Raw genomic sequence first — 10,099 nt, 5'->3', positions numbered from 1 at the left:
AAGCAATTTATTGACAATACATCGACAGATCAGGCATATTCCTAGCACCATATGTGCAAGAACTATGTTTAAAAAAAATTGGACCTTGTTATGTACTATAATATACTCCCTCCGTTCCAAATTACTCGTCACAGAAATGGATGTATCTAAAACTAAAATACATCTATATACATCCATACTTGCGACAAGTAATTCAGAACGGAGGGTCCTACTTTATTTGTCATTGTACAAGGATTCCAAGGCAAGTGTAACAATTCTATCCAGTAGTGTTTTTTGTAAAATATAGCATATTTTAGTGCTAGGAACCCAGGATTTGCAAAAAAAGTAAGTCAATTAATAGCCGATCGATAAAATTGATTAATCAGCCGATTTCTGATTAATCTCTAATCCCCAGCCGATGAAACGCTAACGATAAGTAATATCCTCAACATTAACAATGTATATTTCTCGGCACCGAACTGATCAGCAAATGGACAACCAATCCGCAGTTACAGGTATCATACGAATGCATTACTCAAAAATCAGGTAGTATAATAAACAGCTTTGCCAGACCAAAAGATCCACGAAAATGGCAATGTATAGGTGACATAACACAGAGATCAATAGCTGCGACCCCAGAATGACCACTTTTGAGCAGGCTTTCCGGAAGCAAAGCACACGGTTCCTGAAGTTTTGTGCAGAACATCAATGTCAATGTTAGTGCATCTTGTATGGAAGCATCATTTGCAAGAAGCACAGCAAAAGAGAAATCAGAACGAAATAAAAGCACTGCTGTCTGCATAGCGTACCGGAAGGAAGATCTGGCTGGTCAAATGGAGTACACAATGTTTTCGCAGCCCCAAGTTCACCTTTGGTCCGAGCTTTCACGTCCTTCTCGACCTCCTGCACAGCACAAGGGAAGGAATTGTATGCTAAACATGCCAGAGTTTGCAATTAACAACAGCAACATAGAATTTGTGCCAAATGCTAGTCCTCCACTCGAACAAGTCATCCTGCGGTTAATATGATTTGAAATAATTTTTCCGCCTCCCGTTCATGAGGATCATGGTAATTAACAACAGCATTTACTAATATGAACTAGAGAGCACAAACAGCATCCAAGAGCAATAAGTGACCTAACAAAGGAGGGGTGCTCTGAATCTTATGTATGCCTGGATTGTAAATGGAGCTATCAGGTGATGAGCAAACTGAAACTAGAACTTCCTCCTCCATGCATTAGCTTCAGTTTAACCAACTTTTTGGAGTTTTATATAATATCAAGGTTTAGCTATACAAGTATCAAAACAGTTCTGCACAAATGTGCACATCCCATTACTCCTACTACGACCAGCTTTGCAGTATAGTAAAGTGCATAGAACAAACGCTAGATACCAACATGTGTGCCATAGTCATTAGTTCCTATTAGTTATTAAGTAACTGACTGAAAAATATCAGGGTGGGAGGGGAATAGCAAAAATGTAGGGCAGGAAATAAAATACCTCTTCATCACACCATGGAGCCAAGATCAACTTTTTGTTGTTGAGAGCCGCTATGAATTCATCCCAGGTGCTGATGATTTCAATGCATGCATCTCTTTTTGCTTTTGCTGTTTCCAACAAGTTTACTTGAATCCCATCCAGCAACACTCTAACCTGCTCAACCAAGTCGGTTGAAGGAATATCAACCTTTGTACCATTGTCTCGTCGGACAATACGCACCTGTAAATACAAAACATTATATTCCATTCCTCTGCCAAATGGAAGTTCATGAAATGATAAGAAATTAAGGGCTTTGAATCTTTGCTACAATTCTGCATAAATCTAATCCTCCAAAGATGAACCAGTTTGTGGGCGAAATCATATGGTTAATCAGGCAAGTCAAAATAACTCTAAATTCCTCTGCCTAAGATATCCCACTGAATCTATTCTTAAAGGAGAAATCAGTCCATGCAGCTTTAGATCTAAACAATAGTCAGCAACTAAAGATATTTCGTACAAAGAATTTGTAGAACAAATGGCTTATTCAGTACACATGAATGCTTATTCCTGATTATTCAGAACATGTAGTATCTTTTAGAATATCAAGTATTATTAAATAAGAATGATGTGAAGAAAACAATAGCACAGATGCACAACGAGTCAATGATTCCCTTCTATTTTGACATTCAATTATAAAAGGGTTCTAAAAAAATAGTTTGCTAACCGTCTCAACACTCAAAATTGCCAAAACCCAGTAAGAGAACAAAACAAACAGGATACAGGTGAGAATCAGTAGACAAAAGGTTTATCATAATTCATTGGACTCTTAACAGCTAAAGAGAAAATTTTAATTTCGGGTCGGTTGTTAAAAATACCTAGTACTTAAATTCTAACATGTGTATGTTAACATTAGCCACTTGCTTTCACCACGCAAAAAAGTAGTTACGGCCTAAGTGCAATGTATGACGTTTTCATAAAATTTTGAACACAAGCGCATACACACATCTTAGGCTTCAGGAACAAGTCAAAGAAGCAAAACATCCAGCATCTTCAACAAATAGGAACAAAAGAAAACATGCTATGTGAGGGGGGAGAGCAACCTGTCATAAGGTGGCAAAATTGTATGACGGATATGAAAGGCAATAGTGCCAATTGTGAATATTTGTAGAGTGCAAAATGAAAATCACATACACAAAATAATATACTATGTGACAAATTATGGAGCAAATTATTCACATGATTAAGAGTCAATAACCAGTACCTGCTTGTTCGCCAGATCTTTTGGACCTATCTCGATTCTCAAAGGAACACCTTTCATTTCCCATTGAGAATATTTCCAACCTGGAGAGTAGTTTTCACGAGCATCCAAATCTGCTCGAATCCCAGCTTGGTTCAAGGTGTAAACGGCCGACTCACACGCCCCTTTAATAGCTGTTGTGTCAGCATCTTTAAATGGCACAGGAATAACAATGACCTGGATAGGTGCCACCTTTGGCGGCAGCACTAAGCCCTTGTCATCACCATGTGTCATTATCATGACTCCAATCTGCAATAACAGCATAAAGCCTACATATTACAAATGGAAGCATAACTAAACAGAACATTCAGCGACTGAAAAATCACATACACAAAATAATATACTATGTGATATTTTAACAAACAAAATCATGATATAGCCAAAAAGTTGGAACACATGGCTATTGCCAACACTTTGGGCTAGTATTAAAAGCTACTCCCTCTGTCCCACAATATAAGATCATTTTTCAAGCTAACATAGCTTTTCCAATGCAATGAAACGCAAAGGCTATTTGCGTTTTCTCAAAAAAAAAAACGATCTTATATTGGCAGTACCTCCCAAGTGCTTGGTATTAGGGCACACTAAGTTCTCAACAAAACAATGGATAGAACAAAAAAAGAAGACTGGTCATCATGATTTTCATCAAAAAAACAATGGATCAGGCCTTGTTTTGAGTTAGGCAACTCTATACATGATATACATAGAATTACATGGAACTGCAAAATTAGATTAATTACATTACATACAATATACCCATTGTTGGGGCAGGGGCCCATTCTACTGGTTATTGCACGTCTTTCCCTAGTAAACTAGGCAAAGTCAATTTCTACTCGTAAATTGTAGAGCTCCTGTCTTTCGAGATTCCTCTAAATGAAACCTATACATTTTGGAAAGAAAAATACATCGAGGTGTATACTGGCATTCCCCACACTAGTACTTCATATTTATCATTCTGTCAATGCCTTCGCAAAATTAACACTATACTTCTTTACCATGAACCTATTCTCCAACATTTGATCTTTTATGATCAAACTTATAAGCTTATTGGAACGTTTACATCACAACAGGATATATAAGCAGTAAGCGCACCAATATGATTCAAAAAGTGATGCCACTTCCAAAACTTTAGCAATAAAAAAAAGGATCCCAGCAAAATCCATTTCGAGTAAAAGAAATACAAGAATTACCGAGCGGGTAGTGTATGCCCAAGAGTTCTGCCACACCATGGACCGTTCACCCTTTTCATTCTCAAAAGTGATATCAAACATCTTTGCAAAGTTTTGACCAAGACAATGGGAAGTTGCACCTTGTATACCACGGCCAGTATTTGGAATGAAGGCCTAAAGAAAAACAACCGATAAACTTTAATCTTGCAGTAAATGAAAATAGCACTTGTATTCTTACCAGGATAGATTCGAAAAAGCTACATGCAGCAAGCAGTTTCTTATCCATACCTCCACACTGGTTGTATAAAGTCCACCAGCAAACTTTTCCATCTCACTTTTCCTCCCTTTGGACACTGGAACTGCTAAAAATTCTTCATATATTCTCCTGTAGAGTTCCAATATTTGGAGGACCTGATAAACATTGCCATAAATGACTGGTTATCCTTTTGATATTTAACATTGCCATAAGTGTTACTCCGACCCATGAGGATTGACTTAAATAGTTTTGCAAGCAGAATAACAACTTAGAGCTTACAAGTAAAGTTATGGGTGTGTGGCGTTGTGTAATTTACACAAGGTCAAAATGCTGATCCAAGTTTCCATAGCTTACATTTTCAACGAGTATATACCCTCCATTTGGTTATTTCCAAATTCTAATGTCATTTATTACTACAAACGAAATTACCTGCCTCCTAATAGTGATAAGTGGCCTAATAAATAGGTAGTGCAGTCTTATTTGCTTGTATCTTGGTTAAAGTGTATATATGGCCTAATAAATACTCAACATGCCATGCATTCAGGAACGGAGGATGTAATACCTCTTCATCTGCCTCCTCTTTAGTTGCAAAAACTGTATGGCCTTCTTGCCAAAGAAATTCACGGCTCCTGAGGAGAACGGTTACAGATCATGTCAAATCAAATAACTTGAAGCACATGCAGAATGTTTAGTCCAGACATGTCACAAGCATTACATAGGAAAAAAAGGCCTATTAGCCATAATGACAAGCTTTGCAGAAACAAGGTGCATGAATTCGGTTTATACATCCATTGAGAAAATCAATTGTGAAAACATCATCATGATTGTGAGTAAATGAGCAGCAGATTGCTAGAATATAACAAATGAAGAAAGGTAATTCTCACCCCAACAAAAGAAATGAACAAAGTTGGTGGGTGTTATTGGTACCATACACAAATACTGGAATGATTGAAAATTTTCAGTGTAAATTCTGAAGTCATGAAACCTCATTTATCTTCCTTTGGTTTTTTTGTTTCAAATGGTCTAGCAACCAATCATCTCAATATTAGCATGAAAATTTTCACTATAGTAATTTCATGATTTTGATGGGAATATTAAATGTGATGTCCTTGACCCTTGGAATACTTGAAAAGTTTCGCACTTCAACAGCCATCTTGCTAAGATACTGCTTTTTGCAAATGAATGTACTGCTTTTGCAATAATTTAATATATTATCAAGCATGCAATTAGACACTATCGCACCATTAACTACTAACAAGACAGGCACTATAAGAAAGTCAAACTCGGAGAAATGCCTAAACAAATGTGATGATGGGCCACCAAACAGTGAACTACCTTATGAAAGGAGTTGGATTGCTAAACTCCCATCTAACAACATTGCACCACTGGTTACACTTCAAAGGCAAGTCCCGGTGGCTTCTTATCCATTTAGAGAAGTATGGATACATGACCGTCTCACTTGTTGGACGGATTGCAATAGGAGCTTCCAGATCAGATTTTCCTGATTTAGTAACCCATGCTACCTGGAGGACAAATGAAAAGGTTACTATCTTCAGAAGACAATATAAGAAAGAGATAAAGTAAATACGGAACAAGCTAATTAGAACCATAGCACAGAGAAAAAATAATTAACATAATACCCATAGAGCTGTATCATGATGAACTGGTGACCAAGCACATTGTTTCCTATACCTTTTGTTTTCTGTCCTATACCATGAATTCATATAAAAACCACTACACGGGTCAAAGCAAATAGTAAAACACAACTTACTAGGTGTGTTAAGGTTAAAGAAAACAATTATTCTTTTGGTCCACAGTGGTACCTTGACAAACTTTGTCACAGGTCTGGGAGCTGTTGTCACTATTGTTTATTTTCCTTTCAAATGTTAACTTTCCAACAGCTACTGTCGTAGGTGTACATGCAAATAGCTGACTAAACCAACATATTAACTTGCAAAATACTTCATCCGAAAAGAAGTAAAAGGCACACCTCAGGGGCAAAGCCCTCAATATGGTCTTTCTCCTTCTGCAGAACATTCTCCGTAACAAACAAAGGGAAATAATACGGTTTCAGCTTCAACTTTTTTATTTCCGAATCAAAAAATTCCTGCACCAAATCACATCGTTGTTACTTACAAGTAAAAGATAATAATGTCACTATCGCTTGGTAATTGAAAGATAAAAACTAATAGCAACATCAACGGCAAGGTTACTGATGTTGATTATGAGTCAAAAAGTATCGGTATGATAAGAAATAAAACATATGCAATAACAGCTTTCAAACAAGACAGCAACACAGCAATGAAGGAAAAATGGAACTTAAACATATAACACTGAAAAGAGGCATCAAGGATTATGTGTTATGAAATGTTGATTGGATATTGGCAAAAGAAAAGGAAGCAACATGGGCATAAGCATAAGAGAAGTTTCAAATGGCACCCAAAATCAGTCTCCGAAAAAGAGGCAACTCTTAAGAAAGGATGCATATATTTCATTGCATAGAAGGGAATATACTACTAAGAAACAGTGAAATACAGCTTGGTCATTTGGATATTAGATTCCAGATGATATTAGAAAACTTACTTTCAGCAACTCCCATATTTCCATCGCCCAAGGCCTCAAGATATAACAACCAGAGATGTCATAGTACTCAATCATTTCGCTGTTAACAACAACCTGGACGAACAAATAAAAAAGCTTAAAAGAAGCCCCTACCAAGAGCAGGATTAATTTGCAGTATGAAGGAAATTTTGCTAATAGAATGTCTGATACTCAAAAGCAAAAACTATAACATCATCAAATCCTGGAAGATCTGTAGTTTCTCTTCAAGAACAACATACAAACAGAATATTTGACATAGAACAGTTCAAAAAGGAAAAAGAAAAAGCAGTAGATAATATGTGCGCCAATATTGCAGATTGGTGCAGTAGTATGTGTCAACAAACTTAACACTATCACAACACAGAACTTTAAACACGGCTATCATACGAAATCTTGCCTTGGGCAGATACTATGAGCACCTTACAGAACTATTTCCACATTGCACCCACCAATTCACCATGCGCCCAAATCAACTTGTAAATAAACCTCACCAAGCCAACGATAAGCAAGAAGACACACCTCGGAGTACCACTCCCCGAAGTTATCATCCTTCTTGTACCCCATCCCCAGTTTCGTCTCCTTCTTCACCTCCTTCTTCTTCTTCCCTGCAATCCACAAACCAAGAAACAAGCTCAGAGAACGCAAAGATCAAATATCAAAACTCAAATCCAGAGGAGTTAACAACTCAAGAAGAAGACAAACAGGAACGCACCTCCACCTCCGCCCTTGTTGGTCGACATGGCTAGATCCCGAACCACCGCTGCAGCACAGGTAGACAAAAGACAAATCACAATCAAATAAGCTAGGAAAAATTCATGAGGAGCAAGCAGGGAGGGATTCGGCTTGCTTCCTCTACTGATACGTGTATCAGTATCGGGCCAATACTGAAAGGAGAAACAACCACTTCAAAAGGTAATATTTTAGGTCTGACTGTTAAAATCAACAGCACAGCGTAACAGCCACTATATTCCCAGTAATAAACAAGAGTTGGTAAATCTATCATGCCATTAATACCACTAGTACTAATGTGTTAACCGATTCCTGCTCTCTCAAATTGCATGTTACTGCTAAGCTTTGATTTCAGGTCAACACGATGCAGATAAAACAACTTAATATTTTCCTTTTCGTATATCGTCATTCATTGCATGTTTCACTGCTAACAAGTTTAAACCAAAAGATTTGCTCATCTGAAAAACTTGAACTACAATTTGTAAATATTTGCCCCTTCAAGCATTATCACAAACACCTACCAAGCAAAATCCTCTCACATGTAAACTTGAACATGCACTGGAAAAATCATGAAGCAAGTACTCATCAAGAAATAATCATCGTTATATTCTCATAATATCAGATCTACAGCAAGTACTTTTTCGGGAACACGCAAAGCTTGCGTATCGTTGCATTGATAGAAGAAGTTAGAATGAGTACAACAGGTGGTACAAGACATGACACGGACGCAAGGGGCGTGAACATGGTGCCCGAAGCGGAGAGACATAAGATACTCGACCCAAGCAAAGAAGAACACAGCTAAACTCGCCGACCAGAGAAGCAATCCAATCAACTAGATGACCAAAAGCTCCGAATCTAGCACCGAGGACGCCGCGAGCAACCAAGACAGCGCCTTCAAGAAGGAGAACGACACCGGGAAATCCGAACCATAAGAAAAACAGCCATGGCAGCGCCTCCAAGAAGGGTACGGCACCCGCGGGTGTCGCCGCTACCAACATAAGATGCAGGGATTTCTCCCTGGCCAATTTCGAGCAATCCCAAGCCGTCGGAACACGAATCAGAGAGGAGGTCGTCAGGCATTGGCCGGAGTTGCGACTGCAGGAAGGCGAGCCGCGCACAATGCCGGAGGAGGCACTGGGCGCCGCTGGACGTGCGAACTCCGAAGGAGGGCGAGGTTGCATGGCTGCACGGAATGAGAGGCGGCGGGTATGAGACGGTGGCCGTAGCCCCGGACCAGCGACGATCTGGAAGGGAGCACAGACCCGGGCCACCCGGGACCGGAGCAGCAGGGCGCCGGCGGGCCCAAGAGCTGGAAGGGCACGCAGCTCCTGGAGCAATGTCGGAGACAAAGATGCACCGGGATGGACGGCCAACCAAGGAACCGGCGGGGTGATGGTGGTGCAGAGATGCGTGAGGAGCTAGTGAGCCAAAGGAGCCGGAAGGGCGCAGCCCCCGGGGCTCGCCGGGTCCGAGGCCGCACCGACCATGAACACAGGAAAGGGACGCAGGTCCATGGCCGCCGGGCAGAAGCCGCCCCTGCGGGGTGGTGGTGGGTGGCTGTGGTGTTGAAGGGGTCACGCGCGCAGCCACACTCCTGATCGGCGAGCTGCAAGAAACAGGCACCGTCCTGCAGGAAAACCGCCTCCATGGCTGCCTCCCGAAGAGGCCGGCCCGAAGCTCGAGCAGGGAGTAGGGGTGGCTCGGTGTCGGGGGTAGCCGCTAGGGCGCACCCGGGCGGAAAGCACCGTCACCCGCTGGGAGGAGCACCCAAATCGCGTCCGGGAGCCAACGGGGGGGCGGCCGCGGCAAGCCACCCGCGCCGCTAGCGAGCAGGGGAAGCCGTGGGAGGCCGCTGCAGACGCTGGTGGAGGCCGCCGGAGCCGCCGAACGAAATCCGGGCGGGGAGGTGGGAGAGGGCGGGGGATTGGGGCTCGGGGAAGGAGAAACGGCCCCGCCGCCGCCATCCCAGGTCCCGGCGCGGCCGGCGGCGGCGACGCGGGGTGGGCGGACGGTGGGTGCCCGGCCGGCGGCGGGGGTCAGGTTCGGGGCGTCGCCTGGCGTGTGGGATAACACTTCTACAGCAAGAAAAATTTGAGCAATCAGAGGGTTCAAGAGGAAGGAGTGGTTGCTACCAGGGAGGGAGGCGCTGCTGGTGGGAGCGGCTGCTCGACGGAGGTTGGCGCTGCTGGGCTCCTGTACCGGCGGCGGGCAGCAGAGGCTTCGGCCGGCAGGGGCGGCGGCGGCGGCGGCTAGGAACCCTAGCTGTCGCGCTCTTTTTGGGGGAGGCTCCGCTTGTGCAATCTCTTGTTATAAAAGGACGCTCGACGGTGAGAACGGGTGAGTATAGCAAGAGTAGGGCGCAAGTAGCCAATTAAGAACGAGTGGGGCGATTTGGAGCCCGGGCTCAGCTGCTCCGGATATCTCCCTCGTCTGTTCCAGTCTCGTGATCCGAACAAATCCAACTGTCCTGGTGGTTGTGAAGGCCGATAAAGCGGATATACGGTTGAATACGGTAGCGAACAGTGGCCACGCGCGTGGGGAGGCCTGACGGCCGTCGGCCCGAGTCGGTCTGGGCCGTGTACCAGGACCGTGA

The 10,099-nt window shown here is 42.5% G+C and overlaps 1 protein-coding gene across 1 annotated transcript; it reads right to left on the bottom strand.

The window, feature by feature from the left end:
- Positions 1 to 419: 419 nt before the first annotated feature.
- Positions 420 to 9,878, bottom strand: LOC123063035 (proline--tRNA ligase, cytoplasmic). The gene is made up of 13 exons (XM_044486750.1): positions 9,639 to 9,878; positions 7,490 to 7,537; positions 7,297 to 7,382; positions 6,760 to 6,852; positions 6,167 to 6,283; positions 5,512 to 5,699; positions 4,739 to 4,805; positions 4,209 to 4,331; positions 3,942 to 4,094; positions 2,719 to 3,003; positions 1,479 to 1,697; positions 789 to 882; positions 420 to 664 (listed from the first exon to the last, which is right to left on the bottom strand). Exons 2-13 carry the CDS (start codon positions 7,515 to 7,517, stop codon positions 600 to 602), a joined length of 1,518 nt encoding a protein of 505 aa, XP_044342685.1. The 5' UTR covers positions 7,518 to 7,537; positions 9,639 to 9,878; the 3' UTR covers positions 420 to 599.
- Between the last annotated feature and the right edge of the window lie 221 nt (positions 9,879 to 10,099).

The sequence above is a fragment of the Triticum aestivum genome, chromosome 3A, assembly GCF_018294505.1.
Source record: "Triticum aestivum cultivar Chinese Spring chromosome 3A, IWGSC CS RefSeq v2.1, whole genome shotgun sequence".
Taxonomy (NCBI): Eukaryota; Viridiplantae; Streptophyta; class Magnoliopsida; order Poales; family Poaceae; genus Triticum; species Triticum aestivum.
This window is presented reverse-complemented; position numbering and strand designations above follow the sequence as displayed.

Bases quoted from the DNA above. Each gene is read 5' to 3' on its own strand.
- LOC123063035 (XM_044486750.1), bottom strand. From the start codon at position 7,517: ATGTCGACCAACAAGGGCGGAGGTGGAG. The intron at 5,700-6,166 runs GTGTGCCTTTTA...TTTGTCCTCCAG, and splicing joins TTGAGGGCTTTGCCCCTGAG to GTAGCATGGGTTACTAAATC. The intron at 1,698-2,718 runs GTACTGGTTATT...TTGTATTTACAG, and splicing joins AAGATCTGGCGAACAAGCAG to GTGCGTATTGTCCGACGAGA.